The sequence below is a fragment of the Microcaecilia unicolor genome, chromosome 5 (genome assembly GCF_901765095.1).
Source record: "Microcaecilia unicolor chromosome 5, aMicUni1.1, whole genome shotgun sequence".
NCBI lineage: Eukaryota > Metazoa > Chordata > Amphibia > Gymnophiona > Siphonopidae > Microcaecilia > Microcaecilia unicolor.
In genome coordinates, this window is record NC_044035.1 from 5,956,641 (window position 1) to 5,981,446 (window position 24,806).

At 47.5% G+C, this 24,806-nt stretch overlaps 1 protein-coding gene across 1 annotated transcript in view; it reads right to left on the reverse strand.

Annotated features, from left to right (window-relative positions):
• GRK5 (G protein-coupled receptor kinase 5) overlaps positions 1–24,806 on the reverse strand; it is a 285,412-nt gene that overhangs the window by 49,057 nt on the left and 211,549 nt on the right. Inside the window, 2 exon segments of the mRNA XM_030202621.1 lie at positions 1,858–2,066; positions 8,750–8,839. Coding sequence (XP_030058481.1) covers positions 1,858–2,066; positions 8,750–8,839 — 299 coding nt within the window.

Below are 24,806 nucleotides of genomic sequence, written 5' to 3' on the forward strand. Positions count from 1 at the left end.
CATAAATTCTCAGGTTATCTAGGAAAACCTAGAGTAGGATCCTTAATCCTGATCCCTTTCTCTCCCTTCCATAATGATGTACACACACCCTGAACCTGCTCAAGGAGGGTCCAGAAATATTCTTAGTATAAATCACCTAGTTAAGCAAAGGCATCTGTACCTGAAGACTTTCAGATAGTCAATACTTTCCAAGCTGCAGCTTAAGGCTCTCGCTGGCACAGAACAGCTGCAGGGGTCTAATGGTCTCACACCTCACCCCTGGAAAGCTGCGGGAGACTGAAAGCTGTGGGAGACCCAAGGATTCTTTCTTAGAAGCCCTTAAATATCAAATATGAAGAAACTGGGAGTGATCCACCCCAGTTCCCCGTCACATTCTGAACAGCCCACATATAAACTGCCTGAATCGCAAGCAAATCAGGCCCCAGGGGAGCGCAGACGCTTCAGCATTGCCATGTGGCGCAGCAAGAAAGATGGTGCCCTCAAGCGCGGACGCACACCCAAGAAAACAACTGCCCTGTGCCTGCCAAACGAGCTGGGAAGGAGCACACCGCTCCAAGGAGTTGGGCTGGTACAGTGGATCTCCAGCACGGGAAACTGCAGCAGCCCAGTGCTCCCACACTGGCAGCTGCTTTGCTCTGCCCCACCGGTGCAGATAGGATAATGACTACTCACCTCCCTTGGGAATCGCTGTCGCATGCCAAGTCGGTCCTCACACCATTCAGCCGGGTACTTCAAACCGGCATAAGCTTGCCACACTGGAGAAACCAAACTGAGATTTTTTTTTTTTTTTAAACGGTGCTCAAATGGCATATTTTTTTTTAAAAGGCAGGAGAGGGACGCCAGAGCAAAGAAACTTCAGACTCCTTTTAAAGTCAGGAGAGTGAGAACCACAAACCCCAGTCAGGCAGAGAGGAGGGGTTGATGGGGGAGGACGGAAGGGACCTGCACCACCAGGTGTGCACCCAAGTCCCAGGACACCTCAGACCCCAGAAGCTCGACTAGACCCGTGGGGACCAGGCTAGGAGCAAATCAATCCAGAGCTGAACAGACATGACCATCCACCTGCTAGATAGAGAGAATACTGAAGTTAAGGTTGACTGCACATGACCACATATAGTAAAAACCTCTGAAGTTCTCTCTATCTCCACCTGCTGGTAGGAGATATAACCCACAAGTCTCTGGATTGATCTGTAGGAACACTATGGAAAGCAGACTTTGATCCCAGCTACCTGAGTTCAATCCCCACTTCAGCTCCTTCCGACCTTGGGCAAGTCACTTAATCCTCCATTGCCTTAGATACACTGCTACATATGTCTAGTTAGCGCTATAGAAATTAGTAGTAATACTGCTCTAACCATTAGGCTACTACTCAATGCCACATAGACCTAGCATACATACTTGTCACCTCACACAGTGAATTTTACAGTATAATTTGAAGAAATAGCCAAATCCCAAGTCCCTATACATGGTCAGCTCAGGAGTTGTAGTGCAGATTCAATTTGTATGACAGCAAGGAACATGTACTCATTGCTGTGAAGGGTGAACCACTGAGGCTGGCTTTAGGAGCCCTTTATAACTTTGGCACCCTGAGCCAGTGCCTCACCTGATTCATGCCTTGGGTCATCCTGCATAAACTGGAGGTTCTCCATCCTGGAAGCTGGAACTTCCTTTCCCTTCCTCAAAGAGGTACTCCTTTCTCCCCCATCCCCAGGATGCTGGTTCCCATTTCTCATCCTTTCTCAGTGCTGAATGCTACTTCCTCTCCACCACCTAGGAAGCTTGGCACCTCTTCCTCCCAACTCCCCTCTCCCGACCACTGGCACCCTCTTGTCTTTCCCAGATGCTGGCCACCCTTACCATGTTACCAGATGGACTTGGCCTCTTCAGAAACTTTTGGGAATATACTTCTTCTGTCTCCAGGACTCTCCTGTCTACCTCTTCTCTCTTCACCTTCTCTTTCCTGCCCCGGAAGGGTGACTGCCCGGAAATCATTTCATAGATCAGACAGCCCAGGCCCCAGTAATCAGGGCTGAAGGTATACCTCTGATTGTTCAGGACTTCAGGAGCTGGGAGCAGGGCACAGAGACAAACCTTACATTCAGAGAGAACAAAGCACAATGATCTGAAGAGACGGAACCCTCACACATTCTTCAACTCATTTATAAATTTAGCAAACGAGAAAAACAATGGACTTGGTGCATGAAAAATAGTAACAAAAATCAAGCAGTATATCTATACCAGGGTGCTAATGACAAATAAGACAAACCTTCATGAACCAAAAATGTATTTAATTGTAATTTATATATTAAATGCCAACATTTAGGTTCCAAATTAACCTTTATCTTTTCCCTGGGTAAATCGGTAACAATTTTGGTTTCTTAGATGCCATAATTAACCCTTTTTATTTCTTCCAATAAAAGAGCACTCATAATGAGACCGATCTGCAAAGGCATTCCTCTTGCTTGAAAACTGTGCCCTCCACAGTAGCCAAGTGTGAATGCCAGCTTTCACACTGCTTGTACCTACAGACATGCATAGTAATTCAAAGATAAAGGTAACCCTTATAAAGAGTATTGAGAAGACCTATTACAGGGCTATGTACTAGGGGCTAAGTACAGCATAGGGAACCCCTTTTGAGAAAGAATGACACTTCTGATGAGATGGGACTGGTTTAAGCTCTTCAGTTCTCCTACCTGCAACTGATATAAGAAGAACGTAAGCATTAGCACACAGTAGAAAGTTTAGATTGCTTTAATGGTAAAAAGTTCATTTTTGCACACACTGGGAAATACAATTTGGGGGATAAACTGGTTTATTCTTCCCTCCAATGAACAATTAAAAAAACTCTGTGTTAAACAGTTTTAATATGGTGAGTGCATTTTTTGTTGACAAATGATTGTGATAGACTATTTTGCTCCACCAGGCACCACTATAAAAAAAAAATTGCAGTTTTCCTTTTTTTACATAAGAAAAAAAGAATAGCCATACTGGGTCAGACCCAGTGGTCCATCTAGCCCAGTTTCCCCATTTCCAACAGTGGCCAATCCAGAAACTCAAGTAGTAGCAAAATTCCATGCTACCAATCCCAGGGTAAGCAGTGGTTTCACCATGTCTCCCAATAGCAGACTATGGACTTTTCCTCCAGGAACTTGTTCAAACCTTTTTTTAAACCCCGATACACTAACTGCTGTTACCACATCTTCCGGCAAGACTAATGTATATATGTTATTGTTTGCTTCTTTGATTTGCTATACATTGGAAAGACAAAACATAAATGTATTAAATGGTTAAGTGGAGATGGCCTGGTTGAGCATTGTAAAAATGAGGGCCATATTTTTGAGAACGTTTGTCTCATGGTGTAGTACGGTGGTTGCCAAACCTGGTCCTGGAGGCACTCCAGCTAGTCAGGTTTCAGGATATCCACAATGAATATTCATGAGAGAGATTTGCATGTAGTGGAGGCAATGCATGCATATCTCTCTCATGAATACTCATGTGGATATCCTGAAAACCTGACTAGCTGTGGTGCCTTCAGGACCAGGTTTGGGAACCACTGGTGTAATGGCATTACTAGCCAGTTAGTACGTAAGTACTGCCACACTGGGAAAAGACCAAGGGTCCATCGCGCCCAGCATCTTGTCCACGACAGTGGCCAATCTAGGCCAAGGGCACCTGGCAAGCTTCCCAAACATGAAAAGCAGAAAGCCATCTTTAAAATGAATACTGTTTGACCAATTTGATTGATATGAGTGTCCTTTTTAAGACCTGTACGTAGAAAAAAAAAAAAAAAAGGGGGGATACTGTACCTTAGTAATATGCACCTCTGCCTTGCCACATATTTGTATTATATTTTTGTCTTCTGAAAAGGTTTCTTTATTCATTATGCTAATTAAAAAAAAAAGTCATGCTCATACCGTACAAAAAAACACAGTCATCTTACAGCCATAATCAAACAGGAAAAATGTCTAGATTTCCAATTCTATTATGGCTCTCAGGTGGACATTTTTGTACTGAAAATGTCCAAAATGAATAGCCATTGCCCAAAGTGAAACGTCCAACTTTTGAACAACAAAAAACCCGGAACATGAACATCTGTCTGGCATCATTTTCAAAAATATGGCCACACAGACATCCCTAGAGGTAGTGCAATGGACTGTAATCCACGGGACACAGGTTCTTACCTCATTATAACTCTTTTTTTGAGAATTGTGATCACTTCAGGACCTGAAAAATACCTACTGTACACTAATTCAATAGCCTTCAGCTTGCAGGTGTCCTATATATTTAGGTACAGTAGTATTTTTCTGTCTCTGGAAGGCTCAGAATTATAAAAAAAAAAGAAAAAAAGATTTGAAGTAGGAATTGAACCTGGGTCCCCCTGATTTACAGTCCACTGCACTAACTACTAGGCAATCTCTATAACCTGCTTGCTGTTTTTGTTTAGAATGGCCATAATACCTGCAGCTGACAGAGCCTGGTTTTCCTTCCAGTTTCACTTTCAGGGGAGAGGGAAGGGGACAGCAACCACTGGGGTGATTAAGAAGGGGTCATGTCTAAATCCTTCCAGTGGTCACCTGGCGAAAAACTGGTGTTTTTTCCCCCCTGGCCGGAGCATCAGGTCACTAAACTTTGTTCCTTGTGTGTGTTTATACTTTTTAGTTTATGTAATAAAAATTGACATTTTCACTGCTTTTTGTTGTGCTGCTACACATCCTCCTTGAACTAAGAATGTAATTTAAATGCAATTTATAGATCCAAATTCTACATTCGGGTTCCAAATGAACCTTCTTCATCTTTTCCCTGGGTAAATTTTTCCAATCTGCAAAGGCGCATACCCCCATCTAAATATCTGTTCACCTTGTTTGCCATGCTTGAAAACTATGCCCCCTCACAGTAGCTAAGAGTGCAAGCCACTTTTGCTGGATCATGAAGAGGCACTCCCCCAGAATGGAACATATGTAAATTTGGTTTCCAAACTACAAGGGCGATCAGCAGCCTGCAGAAACAGTAGTGCAAACTGCCTAGCCATTTTCTTTTTTTTTTTTTTTACAAGCACTAAAATAACTTGCCAGAATACAGAGGAAAATAACACACCAAGAATTATTTCAATCAGGTAATTCTATACTGTTCCTTAGACCACAAAATAGGGAGAGTGAAACAAGACAAGGAGATCAATTAAACAACAGTAAACAAAGAAAATGTGGTATTAACCTGATTATCCCCAGCTATTACCGTATTTTTCAGACTATAAGATGCACTTTTTCCCCCAAAATTTGGGAGGAAAATGGGGGGTGCGTCTTATAGTCCGAAGGTAGCGAGGTCCGATTTCGGGACCGGCCCTCCCCCCGAGTTCGGGATCGCCCTCCCCTACTTACGTCACGCGATGTTCCCTGGTGGTCTAGTGACGTCGGGGCAGGAAAGAGCCCCCTCTTTCCTGCCCAGCGCGCTGCTCTCCGTCCTCCTGTATGCTGCCTGACGGTCTCGGCGAGATTCAAAATGGCCGCCGAGAATTGAAGTCTTGGCGGCCATTTTGAATCTCGCCGAGACCGTCAGGCAGCATACATACAGGAGGACGGAGAGCAGCGCGCTGGGCAGGAAAGAGGGGGCTCTTTCCTGCCCCGACGTCACTAGACCACCAGAGAACATCGCGTGACGTGAGTAGGGTGAGGGCGATCCCGAAACTCGGACAAGACGCACCGGAGCACCTAGGTTTTAGAGGAGGGAAAAAGGAAAAATTATTTTTCCTATTTCCCTCCTCTAAAACCTAGGTGCGTCTTATTGGTCCGGTGCGTCTTATAGTCAGAAAAATACGGGTACTTATCTGAATCGTTATTCTACATTGATCGTCTGGTTGGCTTCCTCAAACCCAAAACTGTGTATAGTCAGTTTATTTCGTTGGAAACATAATTATTGTCCAATATTAGTGGAAATAATACACCTGATTTCATTTTTATTAAAACCAGAACTTATTTCATCTGTACAATTTTAACTGAACTTCAAAATGGAACTAGCTGGGTGGGTAGTTCTGCTTTCAAAATTAGCTACAAGGTACAGGGCCAAGTAACATGTGCATGCACCCTGCAGCACCACAGGCTCCTGAAAAACTGTGCCCATTATGGCAGGGATTACATGAACACACACAGTCAACCCTGGCTGCACACTTCAGTGGCCACACTCGTAGAAACAAACAGGGAATGTTTGCGCTTCGCGAATGATTATAAGATTTGCAGAATGTTCTTACATTACATATTTGGGGCAATTCTGTATACTGAGTGTCCACATTTACATTACATTTTACTGCATAAATGCTGGAATAAGTGCCACTTATAAGCAGGGTGTAGCCAGAAGCCAATTTTTTAGGGGGGGGGGGGGGGCCCAGGTGGACTTGGGGACACCTATTCCTCACTGCTCTACCCCCCATTTAGTTAAAAATGCTACCTTTGCTGGCGGGAATGCCAAGCCCAACCAGCTGAAGAGCTCTGTGGCCCCAAACTCCTCCAGTGCAAAGAGGTTGGTGGCGTGCTTTTCCAGCCACTGACGTTGGCACTCCTCATGCATGCTCAGTTCTTGTGCATGAACTGAGCATGCACAAGGAGTGCACCAGTTGAGGTTTGGGCTGCTGAGGTGTTTGGCTGGTGGCAATGGCATAGACATGGGGGGGGGGGGGGGGGGGGGGGGGACTTGGGGGCCTGTTGGTTTGGCTAGTAGGGGTCTCCAAGCCCCAGCAGCAGAAACTTACCTGCAGTGATAGTTGCTGCTACGCTGCCTGCCCTGCTTCCCCTTCCCTCGCATGCTTGGTTGTAATGAAATTGAGCATGCGCGAGCTTCGCAAATGCTAAATTTCACTAAAACAGAGCATGTGCACTGCGGTGGGAAAGCAGGACAGGCTGTGCAGTGCCTAGTATCGCCACAGAAAGGCTTCTGCTGGTGGAGCTTGGGGACCCCCACCAGCCCAGGTACGTTGGGTGGAGCCAGAGAATGGCAGGGAGGCAGGCCAAAATGTGCCCCCCCACACTTTGGGCTCAGACCCCCCCCCCCCCCAAAAAAAAAAAAAAAATCAAGGTCTGTTATGCCTCCTGGCTGTCCAGGCTTGGGCATTTGGGCATTCCCGCCATTCATTCAGGGTATTGCAGTTTATGAGTGCGAGTGTCCTAAATGCTATTCTGTAAGGCTGCATGTGAGTGGTACCGTGTGCAAGTGCAGGAGGCTGTACACATAGGCAGGGCATAGATAACTATGTTCCATGCATTGCCCCTTTACACTAGTATTCTACAGGTATCTGGGTACCCAGGTGTCGTTAAAGAAGGGGAATTCCCCGCATTGCATTGAGACACTTACATCTAGGCCACCCCTTTACAGAAACTGCCTCCACTGAGTACATGCTATGCTTCAGTTTGTTATTTCCACTCATTTCAACCATGGAAAGGGGTTAGGGGAGATGGGGATAGAAGAGGAGAGCAGCTTGGAAAGGGGGTGAAGGGTTGGTGATTATGGTATTTATGGAAGCAGTCAGAGGCCAGTGTTCAGTTCCAGAAGCTCCACTCACAGCCAACATGGAGCAAATCAAATTTAGAGTGCAGGAAGGAAGAGTGAATGACACATATAAACATATAGACACAGGAGCAGTGGTAATTTTCTGATGTGAATGTGTAATGTGCATTTATATATAACCTGCCTTTGCATACAGAATGGTCAACAAAACAACCAGAACCCTTCACATATGTAAACTAAATCACATAAATAGTAAATATTCTCGAACCCTCACATAAAACCTAGTAAATAGCTCCCATCAAAGCCACCAATTCTAAAACTTCTGATCTAGTGGTGCCATCGTGTAACTCGCAAGAGATCAGCTCCTATCTAGCTTCAATAATACTGGCACTTTATTCCAGATCCAGCAGCATGTTTGAGTGGCTATTATCTCTGACTGATGAAACCAACGACCAACCTTCTAGGGAATGTAGATACGAGAAGGTACATACCATGTCATTTTTCAGAGATGTGGAGCCCCTCCCCATCTCATGCTGTGAGCAAATACCAGCGCTTAAATAGAAAGCGATAATGAATTGGGATCCAATCTAACTGGGTCAGAACAGGTGTAGCTTTCCCCCCTCACTGTATTACAAATAAGTAGTAGGCCAAGCAGTTTTTTTGGTAACCCCAGACACATCTGGTTACAGTAATCCAAGCACGAAATCACAACTATTGGGAAACACTCTTATCTAGTGGAACATATACAGACACCAAAACATTTTCTCCACCGCTTAAGAAACCTGATTCTCCATAAACAAAGCATGCTGTGTATCCATCTGAATTTCACAGTGGGTGTAAGGTTAAGTGAGTGGATGCATGCGCAGGAATCATTTGTTCTTGGATGGGTTATTTTGCCCCGGCAGACCCAGATGCCTTTCACGTTATCCTTCCCAACATGCCATATGTTGAAAAAGCATAAAAGGTAGTGAATGACCTGATTCTGTCACCTAGTAACTGCACACTGTACGATGTGATATACCAGGTTGTCCTACTGTACTGAATGAGGAAGATTATTTTTACATATTCAGTTCTTTTAATTACCACAACATCAATATATTACAGCAAAATATTTAAAAGGGGAACTTTTCTTATCCCTGCACAAAGCAAGTTTACTGTAAAGTATTGCCAAAAGTCATGAGTTCTAGGGCAGAGAGGAGAGGCGAGAAGCAAGCAGCCAGAGAGGGAGGAGAGCAGCAGTACAGGGCACAGGACTCACCCATATATCCTACTGTTCCCACACGGCCACGGATGGTCTCCCCATCAGGGATCTTCACAGCAAGTCCTAGATCCGATATTCTAATGTGACCTGTGGAAAGCAGAGCATGGAGGAAGCTTCAGAGAGGGGTGCTCAAGAGCAGGGCAGGGGTAGGGAGATTCTGCAGCAACGTTTCTGCCACTCTGTGACATATATCTCTTATTCTATTGCTTTCGATTTTGGTTCACACATTTTTCAGTTGTAGCTCAAGGAGAGTTAAATACCCACTGTACCTGAATGCATGTTCGAATTATTTTGCATATATATATATATATATTTTTTTTATTTGCATGAAGTCTTTATGCTCTGGTAACAAAAAGAATGATGCACTGTTTCATAAGGTATACAATCACACAAGAAACACCCAGCGCACCCCCTTTCTACATCTGTAACATCCATATTTTAACCTCAGTAAACTTCAAAATTGTTTAAGGTTTTATATAACGGTTAATCCCCCCTCCCTCCCCACCCTCCCTTCCCACCAAGACACCTATTAGCATTACCATACTGACCACACTTTCATTACTTGCTCGTTACACTCTATGCTTAATTATTTGAAAAATGTTTCCATATCAAGTGCCATTTACTCATCTGATATTTTCTTTCAGCCAACAGCCTCTCCATCTCGCACACATATCTCAATTTGTTGGAGGTAACGTTCTCAATTGGTTCAAGGGATTCCTAACCACACACTCATATCAAGTGACATCAAATTCAACTACATCAGCCACATGGACACCTGAATGCAGAGTTCCACAGGGATCCTCCCTTTCACCAACCTTATTCAACCTAATGCTGATACCCTTGGCCAAACCTACTATCAAACAAAAACCTCACCCATACATATACGCTGATGACGTAACGATCTACATCCCATTTAAACAAGACTTAACGGAAATTTCAAACGACATCAACCAAAGTCTACAGATCATGCATTCATGGGCAGATGCAGAAAAACCCAATGCCTAATACTCACCTCTCAACACAACTCGAACAAATTTACCACCATCAACACACCAAAACTGAACCTACCAATCTCGGACACCCTAAAATTTCTTGGAGTTACTATTGATCGGCACCTAACACTAGAAAATCACGTGAAAAACACTACCAAAAAGATGTTCTACTCAATGTTTGTGCAGCGCTGTGTACGCTTTTTAGCGCTATAGAAATGCAAAATAGTAGTAGTAGTAATGTGGAAATTAAAAAGATTAAGACCATTCTTCCCAAGGACCGTCTTCCGTAATTTGGTTCAATCACTGGTACTCAGTCATCTAGATTATTGTAATGCACTTTACGCTGGCTGCAAAGAGCAAATACTCAAAAAACTCCAGACAGCCCAGAACACTGCAGCTAGACTCATATTCGGGAAATCAAAATATGAAAGTGCTAAACCCCTACGAGAGAAGCTACACTGGCTCCCACTCAAAGAACGCATCGCGTTCAAGGTATGCACCCTAGTTCACAAAATCATCCATGGCGATGCCCAGCCTACATGTCAGACCTGATAGACCTACCACCCAGGAATGCTAAAAATCATCTCGCACATTCCTTAATCTTCATTTCCCTAACTGTAAAGGTCTAAAATATAAACTAACCGCACCTATCAACCTTTTCCTATATGAGCACTCAATTCTGGAACGCGCTGCCGCGCAACCTAAAAACGATCTATGAACTAACCAGCTTCCGCAAACTACTGAAGACTCATTTCTTCAACAAGGACATATCACAAAGATCAACGCATATGAAATCCCCACATGTACCAGAACTATCTTATATTGTTTTCTTGTTATTTCACTATTATGCTTATTATCATGTAACCCAAAATCCTTTTGTAATACCAATAGTCTCTTCTCATTTCCACTATTCATGATGTATTGTAAGCCACATTGAGCCTGCAAAGAGGTGGGAAAATGTGGGATACAAATGCAACAAACAAATAAATAATTGAAGGGACCCCCCCCCCCCCCACATCCAGTGGGAAGCAATAATCACCCTAGCTACCCTCACAGCCTGCTGCACCAATACCTGCTGGCACAATTTTAAGCCTGCTGGCTTCACAGAAAAAAGAAAAAACTCAGGAGACAAAGAAATTGAACATCCCACCCATATCTGCAATCTGCTGTGGACTGATTTCCAAAGTGCTCAAACTTATACACAGCTCCACCACACGTGCCCCATGGTCCCCCTTTGACTGCACCCTCTCCAGCAAAGACCTGAGGAAGCTGGAAATATTTGTTGGATACGATCCGGTGTGAGGTACCACCTAAACAGTACTTTCACTGCATTCTCCTTAAACGGAACATGGGTAGACACACCCGCCGCCGCTCATTCTATTCTCTCCCACTCGGTCTCCCCCAAGGCCACACCAAGCTCCCTCGCCCAGCTCTTCCTGTGCAGCGTATAACAGGGGGCCCGTGCACTAATGTTCCGATATAGGCAACTGATCAGACCCCAAGATGATGCGAAATTTTCACAAATCTCCTCTAAACATAGCCTTTCCCATTTTAGTATCAATCTGACAGCCTCAGTTTTAAGGAAGTGATTTAGTTGATGATATGCAAATTCATCCCCTTCCCCTGCAGAGTACCTATTCTTCAGTGTCGCAAACGAAAGCATGGAGTCCTTCTCAAACAATTGACCCCAGCTTCTCATACCCTCCTTGTACCACCTGGTGAAGACCCCCATTTCATTCCCTGGCAAAAACAACGGGTTGAATGCTATGGGTGTCATGCGTGTCAAGACACACCGTCCCTTTGGAAACAAGCTATCCCAAAAGTAGAGAGTGACTCTAGGCCCTAAAAGGCCCTAAAAGGCTTAGGAAGCCACATAAGCTCCCCAACGGCCTTGACCCCATTGAATGTTGCTCCAAGTGTACCCATTGTCTATCAGGGTAATCCTGATACCATTCAATTGCGGTTTTCCCTTGGGCATCCCTGTAGTACCAAATGAGATTTGGGACACCCAATACTCCCTTTCTCTTATCCTGATAAAGAAGCATACGTGCCAGGCGCGGACGCCTGCCAGCCCAGACGAAAACGCACTATAAAATCCTGCATTGATGCAAGAAATCGCCTGGGCATCATTACAGGTAGCACTTGAAATAAGTATAGCAATCATGGCAACACATTCATCTTAACTATAGCTGTCCTACCAAACCAAGAAACCTCCTGGTCCCCCCATCTTTCCAAGTCTGCCTTAATAGTACTAATCAATCCCTTGTAATTAGCTGGAAAGAGCTCAGATAGATCAGAAGTTATATTTACCCCCAAATATTTAATTCGCTTTTTAGCCCATCTAAAAGAGAAAGATGTCTTCAGAGATTCCACTACATCCTCCGGAAGCGTGATATTCAAAGTCTCTGACTTTGTCATATTAACTTTAAACCCCGATACTGCAGAGTATTCATCTATGAGGCTATAAGATTTGGGAAAGTAGACAAAGGGCGGGTGACGTATAGCAAAATGTCGTCTGCAAAAAGAGTCATCTTATGCGTTCTGTTTGCTATTCGAGCCCCCGAAATTCCCGGATTTAGCCGCACTCTTGAAGCAAATAGTTCCATAACCATGGCAAACAATAAAGGGGATAATGGGCACCCCTGTCTAGTTCCTCTATGCAACATAAACAGCTCCGAGTTGCTCCCATTAACTCTTACACAAGCTCTAGGGGATTCGTAAATGCCTGAATCCATCTCCTGAAGTGTGCTCCAAACCCCATGGCCTCCAAAACCTTGTACATGAAGGGCCAATGGACCCTATCAAAAGCTTTTTTGGCATCCAAACTAAGGAAACACAAAGGCCTCTGGTTTCTCTGCGCTAAAAACATAAGACCTAATGTACACCTGATATTATCCACGGCCTTACGATGTGACACAAATTTGACCTTGGTCGGGATGTATGAGTGTCGGCACTTGCCAGCACTTTCGCCAGTATTTTAACATCTGCATTCAGAACCGAAATAGGCCTATACGAGCCACATTCAGCAAGGTCTTGATCTGGTTTGGGCAACACCGCTATCCAAGCCTCCATCATTGATGAAGGCAAAGTCCCCCCGCCTCCCACCTGATTGAACAAGTCAGCAAAGGTGGTGCCAGCTCTGAGGCAAACTTCTTGTAGAATTCATTAGGAAGCCTGTCCAACCCAGGGGACTTGTAAAATGGCAAGCTTCGAATGGCCTCCTGTACCTCAAGTGGGGTAACTGACTCATCTAGCATTACCTGGTGCTGGCGAGTCAAGGGAGAAAGTGCGCTATCCACCAAATAGGTTTCAATGGATTCCAAGAAGGGAGTAATCTCCTGAGCATATAATGCTTGGTAAAATTCCCCAAAGCGTTTACGGATATGTGCTGAGGTAAATAACACTGAGCCCTTGTCATCTCGCACCTGTTTTACCATACGGTCCACTTTTTGTCTACGTAACTTTATAGCAAGGAGGCATCCCACCTTATTGGCAAACTCATAAGCCCCCACCCTGAACCTCGCCCACACCAGACCAAGCTGTTCCGAATAGAGTCCAACATCATCCGCTCTCCGCGTAACTGTTGCCAAATCTGAGGAGACCTATTTGCCTTATGTTGACCCTCTAGCTTTTGTATTCTATCCAGACAGCTTGCTATTTGTAACTTATGTGCCCTTGAACGCTTGCTGGCAAGTTGTAAAAAGTAGCCCCTAGAAACCGCCTTCATTGCGTCCCACACTGTAGCTAACGATGGCCCCGAATCAATATTGAACTCCAAATACTCTTTCAACATTGTTCTATAGCCCTCCTCCAACTCCTTCTCCTGCAGCAGGCTAGTATTTAAGGTCCATCTCTTATCCTTTATTTCTGCCCTTATAGTTGGCAGGGTAACCCATACAGGAGCATGGTCGAGATTGTCACATTACCCAATCCCGCTGTTGGTCCCCTCTCTGCCAGCGCAACATCCACAAATACATAATCAATGTACGAGTATGAGTCATGCACTTGAGAATGAAATGTGTAATCTCTGTCCGCCATATGTGTCAGTCTCCACAGGTCTAAGGTTCCCAGGGAATAGGCCAGAGATTCTAATGCTAACGCCTCCTTTTTCCCCTCTGTTTTAGTGGCTCCTGATCGATCCATACCAGGATTCATAACTGCATTAAAATCACTCCCCAATATTAAATAGCCCTTTACAAACGCTGCTAAGGAGTTCTTCACCTTAGCAAAAAACTCTACCTGCCCACTGTTAGGGGCATACACAGACGCTATTGTTAAATCAACCTGATTGATTTGGACATGCATAAATATGAAACGCCCTCCCAGGTCCTTCCTGACTTGCACTACCTGTGCCCCTACAGAAGAGTGGATCATGATCGCCACCCCACTTCTTTTAGAGGCCTCAGCCTAAGCACAGTATACCCCAGGGTGTCCCGAGCAGGAGAAGCGAATGCTACATACCTGTAGAAGGTATTCTCCGAGGACAGCAGGCTGATTGTTCTCACTGATGGGGTGACGTCCACGGCAGCCCCTCCAATCGGAATCTTCACTAGCAAAGTCCTTTGCTAGCTCTCGCGCGCCCGCGCGCACCGCGCATGCGCGGCCGTCTTCCCGCCCGAAACCGGCTCGAGCCGGCCAGTCTCGTATGTAGCAAAAGAGATACAAGGGAAGACTCAACTCCAAAGGGGAGGAGGGCGGGTTTGTGAGAACAATCAGCCTGCTGTCCTCGGAGAATACCTTCTACAGTTATGTAGCATTCGCTTTCTCCGAGGACAAGCAGGCTGCTTGTTCTCACTGATGGGGTATCCCTAGCCCCCAGGCTCACTCAAAACAACAACCATGGTCAATTGGGCCTCGCAACGGCGAGGACATAACTGAGATTGACCTAAAAAATTTACCAACTAACTGAGAGTGCAGCCTGGAACAGAACAAACAGGGCCCTCGGGGGGTGGAGTGGATCCTAAAGCCCAAACAGGTTCTGAAGAACTGACTGCCCAAACTGACTGTCGCGTCGGGTATCGTGCTGCAGGCAGTAATGAGATGTGAATGTGTGGACAGATGACCACGTTGCAGCTTTGCAAATTTCTTCAATAGAGGCTGACTTCAAGTGGGCTACCGACGCTGCCATGGCTCTAACATTATGAGCCGTGACATGACCCTCAAGAGCCAGCCCCGCCTGGGCGTAAGTGAAGGAAATGCAATCTGCTAGCCAATTGGATATGGTGCGTTTTCCCCACAGCCACTCCCCTCCTATTGGGATCAAAAGAAACAAACAATTGGGCGGACTGTCTGTTGGGCTGTGTCCGCTCAGGTAGAAGGCCAATGCTCTCTTGCAGTCCAATGTGTGCAGCTGACGTTCAGCAGGCAGGAATGAGGATGGGGAAAGAATGTGGCAAGACAATTGACTGGTTCAGATGGAACTCCGACACGACCTTTGGCAAGAACTTAGGGTGAGTGCGGAGGACTACTCTGTTATGATGAAATTTGGTGTAAGGGGCCTGGGCTACCAGGGCCTGAAGCTCACTGACTCTACGAGCTGAAGTAACTGCCACCAAGAAAATGACCTTCCAGGTCAAGTACTTCAGATGGCAGGAGTTCAGTGGGCTCAAAAGGAGGTTTCATCAGCTGGGTGAGAACGACATTGAGATCCCATGACACTGTAGGAGGCTTGACAGGGGGCTTTGACAAAAGCAAACCTCTCATGAAGCGAACAACTAAAGGCTGTCCCGAGATCGGCTTACCTTCCACATGGTATGGTATGCACTGATTGCACTAAGGTGAACCCTTACAGAGTTGGGTCTTGAGACCAGACTCAGACAAGTGCAGAAGGTATTCAAGCAGGGTCTGTGTAGGACAAGAGCGAGGAGCTAGGGCCTTGCTGTCACACCAGACGGCAAACCTCCTCCATAGAAAGAAGTAACTCCTCTTAGTGGAATCTTTCCTGGAAGCAAGCAAGACACGGGAGACACCCTCTGACAGACCCAAGAGGCAAAGTCTACGCTCTCAACATCCAGGCCGTGAGAGCCAGGGACCGGAGGCTGGGATGCAGAAGAGCCCCTTCGTCCTGCGTGATGAGGGTCGGAAAACACTCCAATCTCCACGGTTCTTCGGAGGATAACTCCAGAAGAAGAGGGAACCAGATCTGACGCGGCCAAAAAGGAGCAATCAGAATCATGGTGCCTCGGTCTTGCTTGAGTTTCAACAAAGTCTTCCCCACCAGAGGAATGGGAGGATAAGCATACAGCAGGCCCTCCCCCAATTCAGGAGGAAGGCATCCGATGCCAGTCTGCCGGGGGCCTGAAGCCTGGAACAGAACTGAGGGACTTTGTGGTTTGCTAGAGATGCGAAGAGATCCACCAAGGGGGTACCCCACGCTGGAAGATCTGGCGCACCACTCGGGAGTTGAGCGACCACTCGTGAGGTTGCATAATCCTGCTCAACCTGTCGGCCAGACTGTTGTTTACGCCTGCCAGATATGTGGCTTGGAGCACCATGCCTTGACGGCGAGCCCAGAGCCACATGCTGACGGCTTCCTGACACAGGGGGCGAGATCCGGTGCCCCCCTGCTTGTTGACATAGTACATGGCAACCTGGTTGTCTGTCTGAATTTGGATAATTTGGTGGGACAGCCGATCTCTGAAAGCCTTCAGAGCGTTCCAGATCGCTCGCAACTCCTTCCTTCCTTGGGTGTGAAGCCCATCGACATGAGCTCCCCATCCCAGGAGAGACGCATCCGTGGTCAGCACTTTTTGAGGCTGAGGAATTTGGAAGGGACGTCCCAGAGTCAAATTGGACCAAATCGTCCACCAATACAGGGATTTGAGAAAACTCGTGGACAGGTGGATCACGTCTTCTAGATCCCCAGCAGCCTGAAACCACTGGGAAGCTAGGGTCCATTGAGCAGATCTCATGTGAAGGCGGGCCATGGGAGTCACATGAACTGTGGAGGCCATGTGGCCCAGCAATCTCAACATCTGCCGAGCTGTGATCTGCTGGGACGCTCGCACCCGCGAGACGAGGGACAACAAGTTGTTGGCTCTCGCCTCTGGGAGATAGGTGCGAGCCGTCCGAGAATCCAGCAGAGCTCCTATGAATTCGAGTCTCTGCGCCGGGAGAAGGTGGGACTTTGGGTAATTTATCACAAACCCCAGCAGCTCCAGGAGGCGAATAGTCATCTGCATGGACTGCAGGGCTCCTGCCTCGGACGTGTTCTTCACCAGCCAATCGTCGAGATATGGGAACAAGTGCACCCCCAGCCTGCGAAGTGCTGCTGCTACTACAGCCAAGCACTTTGTGAACACCCTGGGCGCAGAGGCGAGCCCAAAGGGTAGCACACAGTACTGGAAGTGACGTGTGCCCAGCTGAAATCGCAGATACTGTCTGTGAGCTGGCAGTATCGGGATGTGTGTGTAGGCATCCTTCAAGTCCAGAGAGCATAGCCAATCGTTTTCCTGAATCATGGGAAGTAGGGTGCCCAGGGAAAGCATCCTGAACTTTTCTTTGACCAGATATTTGTTCAGGGCCCTTAGGTCTAGGATGGGACGCATCCCCCCTGTTTTCTTTTCCACAAGGAAGTACCTGGAATAGAATCCCAGCCCTTCTTGCCCGGATGGCACGGGCTTCGACCGCATTGGCGCTGAGAAGGGCGGAGAGTTCCTCTGCAAGTACCTGCTTGTGCTGGGAAGCTGTAAGACTGAGCTCCCGGTGGACAATTTGGAGGTTTTGAGGCCAAATTGAGGGTGTATCCCTGCCGGACTATTTGGAGAACCCACTGATCGGAGGTAATGAGAGGCCACCTTTGGTGAAAAGCTTTCAACCTCCCTCCGACTGGCAGGTCGCCCGGCACTGACACTTGGATGTCGGCTATGCTCTGCTGGAGCCAGTCAAAAGCTCGTCCCTTGCTTTTGCTGGGGAGCCAAGGGGCCTTGCTGAGTCGCACGCTGCTGACGAGAGCGAGCGCGCTGGGGCTTAGCCTGGGCCGCAGGCTGTCGAGAAGGAGGATTGTACCTACGCTTGCCAGAAGAGTAGGGAACAGTCTTCCTTCCCCCGAAAAATCGTCTACCTGTAGAGGTAGAAGCTGAAGGCTGCCGGCGGGAGAACTTGTCGAATGCGGTGTCCCGCTGGTGGAGCTGCTCTACCACCTGTTCGACTTTTTCTCCAAAAATGTTATCCGCACGGCAAGGCGAGTCCGCAATCCGCTGCTGGATTCTATTCTCCAGGTCGGAGGCACGCAGCCATGAGAGCCTGCGCATCACCACACCTTGAGCAGCGGCCCTGGACGCAACATCAAAGGTGTCATACACCCCTCTGGCCAGGAATTTTCTGCACGCCTTCAGCTGCCTGACCACCTCCTGAAAAGGCTTGGCTTGCTCAGGGGGGAGAGCATCAACCAAGCCCGCCAACTGCCGCACATTGTTCCGCATGTGTATGCTCGTGTAGAGCTGGTAAGACTGGATTTTGGCCACGAGCATAGAAGAATGGTAGGCCTTCCTCCCAAAGGAGTCTAAGGTTCTAGAGTCCTTGCCCGGGGGCGCCGAAGCATGCTCCCTAGAACTCTTAGCCTTCTTTAGGGCCAGATCCACAACTCCAGAATCATGAGGCAACTGAGTGCGCATCAGATCTGGGTCCCCATGGATCCGGTACTGGGACTCGATCTTCTTGGGGATGTGGGGATTAGTTAATGGTTTTGTCCAGTTCGCAAGCAATGTCTTTTTCAGGACATGGTGCAAGGGAACAGTGGACGCTTCCTTAGGTGGAGAAGGATAGTCCAGGAGCTCAAACATTTCAGCCCTGGGCTCGTCCTCCACAACCACCGGGAAGGGGATGGCCGTAGACATCTCCCGGACAAAGGAAGCGAAAGACAGACTCTCAGGAGGAGAAAGCTGCCTTTCGGGAGAGGGAGTAGGATCGGAAGGAAGACCCTCAGACTCCTCGTCAGAGAAATATCTGGGGTCTTCTTCCTCCTCCCACGAGGCCTCACCCTCGGTGTCAGACACAAGTTCACGGACCTGTGTCTGCAACCGTGCCCGACTCGACTCCGTGGAGCCACGTCCACGATGGGGGCGTCGAGAGGTAGACTCCCTCGCCCGCAATCGGCGAAGCTCCCTCCGCCGACATAGTCGGGGAGCCTTCCTGGGAGGCAACGGCAGTCGGCACCGCACGCGGTACCGACGCCGAGACCTCACCTCGGCGATGGGCCAGCCGGCGCCACGCTCGACTGTACCGGAGGCGCAAGCACCGCCGGTACTGGAGGGGTAGGGCGCAACAGCTCCCCCAGAATCTCTGGGAGAACGGCCCGGAGGCTCTCGTTCAGAGCGGCTGCAGAGAAAGGCATGGAGGGTCGATGCAGGCGTCGACGTCAGAACCTGTTCCAGGCGAGGAGGCTGTTCCGGGCTGTCCAGAGTGGAGCGCATTGACACCTCCTGAACAGAGGGTGAGCGGTCCTCTCGGTGCAGATGCCTGCTGGGTGCCGACTCCCTCGGCGACCCAGAGCTCTCGGTACCGACACGGGAAAGGGACCGGTGACGATGCTTCTTCGATTTCTTGGAACGAAGCATGTCACCGGAGCTTCCCGGTACCGACGAGGAGGACGTAGAATCCAGCCGTCGCTTCCTCGGGGCCGAGGCCGAAGGAGGTCGGTCTCGGGGGGGCTGTACCGCAGGAGCCCTCCGGGTAGGGGGAGACCCACCCGAAGGCTCACCGCCACCAGCAGGGGAATGGACAGCCCTCACCTGCACTCCTGACGATGCACCACCGTCCGACGACATCAGCAGACGAGGTCCTGGTACCACCGACGTCGATGCAGCTATCCGATGTCTCGGCGCCGATGCAGAGGGCCGATGCCTCGATGCACTCGATGCACTGGCAGCCGAGGATGAAGCTCTGGACGCTGAAGACGTCAATGCACACGATACCCCCGGTGCCGATGCCGACGAAGAGCCCGAGAACAAAACGTTCCACTGGGCCAATCTCGCTACCTGAGTCCGCCTTTGCAAAAGGGAACACAGACTACAGGCCTGAGGGCGGTGCTCGGCCCCCAGACACTGAAGACACGACGCGTGCCTGTCAGTGAGCGAGATAACCCGGGCGCACTGGGTGCACTTCTTGAAGCCGCTGGAAGGCTTCGATGTCATGGGCGGAAAAATCACGCCGGCGAAATCAAAATCCGAAATGACGAAAATGAGCACCAAAAACTTTGAGGGAGAAAAATCTCGACCGAGGCCGAAAAGAGGCCTACCCCGACGATGAAAGAAAACTTACCGGGGCAAAGACTGGAAATACGGGTAGGGGCAAACGAAACCCAAGGGGGTTTGCGGAGCACTTCCCGAACGAATTCAAATATTTTCCGAAGAAAAAACACGTCGATTGGACAAAGGACGCGCGAGGTCGACTCTCCGGGGCTCGACACGGCGAAAAACACAGCCGTACCGAGTGCGGACGAAAGAAGACTGGCCGGCTCGAGCCGGTTTCGGCCGGGAAGACGGCCGCGCATGCGCGGTGCGCGCGAGAGCTAGCAAAGGACTTTGCTAGTGAAGATTCCGATTGGAGGGGCTGCCGTGGACGTCACCCCATCAGTGAGAACAAGCAGCCTGCTTGTCCTCGGAGAAGAAGTCTTTCATACTTGCGGCTTAGGTGCGTCTCCTGTAAAAGAACCACGTGTGGCTGGAGCTGTTGTAGCTCTTTGTAGAGCTTCTGCCTCTTTTGAGGCATATTCAGTCCCTTAACATTATAAGATAATATCTTTAAATCTGCACTCATTGCTCAATATATAAATAACACATATCTTTAGTAGTCATCAATAACCATTCATCCCAATGTGCAAGACGTCCTGCCAGTAGTGTCATATCTATCCCCCAATCCCCCCCCCTTCTACCCCTTTCCCATACCCTTTCTCCTCTCTGCAACCCACCCCCCTCCCCATTCCCTTCTCCCCCACCTCCCCCCTCATCTATTTCCCAACCCCCTGATACACGCCCCAGTTCCCTTCCCCCCAAAGAACACTCCCCCTCCCCATTCCATCCTCCCACCAGACAGTACCACCCGGCACCGAATGAGCTATCCAGAGAAAACAACCCACAGACCTGATAAACCACTCCTCCCCTCTCCCACACAGTTCACCCCCCCACCCTATTGTACCTTTAGCACATTATACCAAATCACCCACAGCCCTGCCACCATTATAAAGTAACTATTACCATGTAAACACTGTCCAACTGCTAAACTGCAGAACTAGTCCCAGTGCATTTGCATTTAAAGCTTGAACAAAATCAGTCAGTGTACAGACCAATTTAGGTCCCTTGCTTCTGAGCCTTCTGTCCAACTCTTTTCCATTTCTGGAGCTTAGCTTTCGTGGAAGCCGCCATCCCCACTGGTAGAACCGCTGTTGAGGTCAAGCCTGCTTCATGAAGACTCTGCCACGCTTCAGAGACCCGGCGAAACCGGAACTGCTTGCCTTTTAACTCAAAGCACACAACAAATGGAAAGCTCCAGCGGTAAGCAATCTTCTCCTTTATCAAAATCTCAAGAACAGGCTTCATAGCCCTTCTCTGCGCCAACGTGTACATTGATAAGTCCAGGAAAACAGCAACCCGTGCTTCCTTGTATTCCAGCGTTGTTTGTTGACGAGCCCGCTGCCAAACCCGCTCCTTGAATGCATATGACGTGAAGCGCACCACTATATCTCTGGGTCTATTTGCCATAGTTTTACCCAGTGCTCGATGCGCCCGATCTATCTCCATTTCACCAGAGGCATAGTTTTCACCCATTATTTGTTCACACAGGGTACGCACAATAGTAAGGACATCCTCTCCACCGCTACTCTCTGGTACCCCCCTGAATCTCAGGTTATGCCTGCGTCCCCGATTTTCAAGATCGTCCAGTTTGTACTGTAGATCCTCAGCTTGCTCGGACAGTTGAGATATACGCGACTCCACCGCCGCATTAGTGTCAGCCTGTTCATCGGCCCGCTCCTCCAATACCTCCACGCGGCCTCCCAGTTCGAGCAAGTCTAGGCTGAGGGCATCCACGTGTTCCAGGATCTCCACCTTGGAAGCCTTAATTTCCTCCCTTATCGCCTCCAAGCATTTTGCTAGGTCTTTCGGGAGACTTTTCTTTTTGAGGGTTGAGCATCGCTGATCCGCATGGGAGGATGCCGTGTCGGAATCTGACGACCGCCTTAACTCCGGGGACGCATGGCGCAACAGGCCCTTCGCCGCCTGCCTTGTGGAATGGCGCTTTCCCTCCCGATGCTGCGACCCAGATATTTTGCTCATTATGATCAGCAGTTTACGCTAGCCTCTGCCAGTCAGTGAAGCACCAAAATTGTAGTGGATGGCCACAGATGATGGCTCAATGGTGTAGGAAAATGCAGGAGCTAGATTTTTAGGCAGCCATCTAGCCTCGTGATGTCACTTCCTCCTTGCATATATTTTTTAACGTTAAAGTTTTATTGAATATATGAAAAGTTTACAAACAGTATATGCTCATTACAACTTAGCATATGTAATCCAACACATTTATATGCAATAGGCTGAGGTTATTAAACCATCTCTCCCTTAACAATTATCCCTCCCCCACGCATTTTGCATATTTATATTCAATAATCTAACTCTACATTTTACACAATAAAGGTCTTCAAGCCTAATCTATGTATGCTTTATTTTGCTCTTTTGGCAGTTCTATAGATGTGGAATATTTATTTAGGGACTTTAAACCTGCCCATCATTGCACTCCTGGGTACAAACACACACACACACACACACACACACACAAAAACCCCACAAGTAAAACAATTATATCAAACTCAAGTACTCAGTAACATTATAAGCTAAATTAAATAAGTTTTTGCCAATTTACAGAATCTTAAAATGCCATGCTCTTGGTATATCCCTAAAGATCAAGTATCCTACCATTCAGGACCTTGAACTGAAAATACTTCTGAATGGGTCTGAATCTTATGTATCTCTGCTGCTTTTGGAATGGTCAATAACTCTTGATAGGATGAGCGTAGGCTGATATATATGATATATTGTTACTATCAGTTCAGCCACATATAATCTCAAAAACCACATGAATAAATTAAAAAGCAGATCTAACCAAAAATCAGTCAAGTTTTATTAACATAGGAGTATTCTGATCACGGTGAAGTGACATTTTGTACAAGCTGCAATGATTTCATAGACCGTTCTGGTAAGCCCATGTACAAAACGTTACAATAACTAGTGTAGGTAAAGACCAGTGACTGAACAAGCAATAAAAAAATTTAGTTAATTACCTGATAATTTTCTTTCCTTTAGTCCTAAAGGATTAGTCCAGACAAATGGGTTGTGACTATTCACCAGCAGGTGGAAATAGACAACTCTAATGAGCTGTACCTCATAAGTTCCTGCGCTTAGCAACCAAGTCAGTACTTGATAATAAAGCAGTGAAAGAGTGACTTCCAGAGAAAAACTACAGCCTCTAGATAGTAAAAGAACTATGAAGTAAAGGGCAAAATTCATGTGTTAGAAATAACAGAACCAGAACAATACAAACACCCGAAATTACATAGAACCCGGAAAAACTGAAACCATCACAGATGGGCAGGCTCTGGACTGATCCTTTGGGACTAAAGGAAAGAAAATTATCAGGTAATTAACTAATTTTTCCTTTCATTATGCCCCAAGGATCAGTCCAGACAAATGGGATATACAAAAGGAGTGGAGGAGTGGCCTAGTGGTTAGGGTGGTGGACTTTGGTCCTGGGGAACTGAGGAACTGAGTTCGATTCCCGGCACAGGCAGCTCCTTGTGACTCTGGGCAAGTCACTTAACCCTCCATTGCCCCATGTAAGCCGCATTGAGCCTGCCATGAGTGGGAAAGCGCGGGGTACAAATGTAAAAAAAAAAAAAAAAAATCCTTAAGAGGGGAAGGACTGTGATATCCCTGCAGTGAGAACCATGACCCTGAAGGAAGCATCTGCTAAAGTAGAGACATCCAAACGGTAATGCTCAACAAAGGAATGAGAAGACCACGTTGCTGATCAACAGATTTCTGCCAATGAAATTGCCCTAGATTCTGCCAAAGAAGTCGCCAAAGACTTGGTAGAATGAGCCTAGACATGCATGGGAGCAGATCTACCCCTCAGAATGTAAGCTGAAGAAATAGCCTCCTTAATCCATTGAGCCACTGTCGCTTTGGAGGCCGGCAAACCTTCCAGGGTCCTGCAAAGAGGACAAAAAGATGATCAGACCGACTGAAATCACTGGTAGCGGTAAGATAACGCATAAGGACGCGCTTCACATCCAACAGTCGCAGGGAAGCGTATTCTGCAGAATAGACCTCCCTGGAAAAAGAAGGAAGAAACACACTCTGACATGAAAAGGAGATACAATCTTCGGCAAAAAGGACGGAACTGTCCACATGGAAACTACCGAGTCAGAAAAGCGGAGAAAGGGATCCCAGCAAGAGATAGCTTGAAGCTCTGAAACTCTCCATGCTGACAAAATGGCAACTAGAAACACAGCCTTTAAAGTAAGATCTTTGATAGTTGCCGAACGAAGGGGCTCAAAGGGGGCCGATTGAACAGCCTTACGAACCACTTGAAAACTTCACTGAGGACAAATATTGCGGAGAGAGAGATGCAGATGAGTGACTCCCTTGAGGAATCCCACTATATCAGTGTGAGCAGCCAATGAGGCATTCTGAATCTTGCCTCTATGACATGCCAACGATGCCACCTGAACCTTGAATGAATTGACAGCCAAGCCTTTTTTGAATCCCTCCTGAAGGAAGGATAAAATCTGAGACAAGAAAGTATGAAATGGAGAAACACCATTCTGTGCAGAGCATCTGTCAAAAGTTCTCCACACTCTAGCATAAGAAGAAGAAGTCTGAGATAAAGAGGTAGAAAGTGGCAACAGGGGAGAAGGGAAGGATCTAGACTATTAGGTTTACACCTGATGCACAGGATATTCTCAAACCCAAACTCAACTGAACCTGCAAGCAGGACAGGAAGCCACACAGTAGCTGCTATCCCGCCTGCTGGAGATACAGAATATTGGCTTGGTTGCTAAGTGCAGGAAC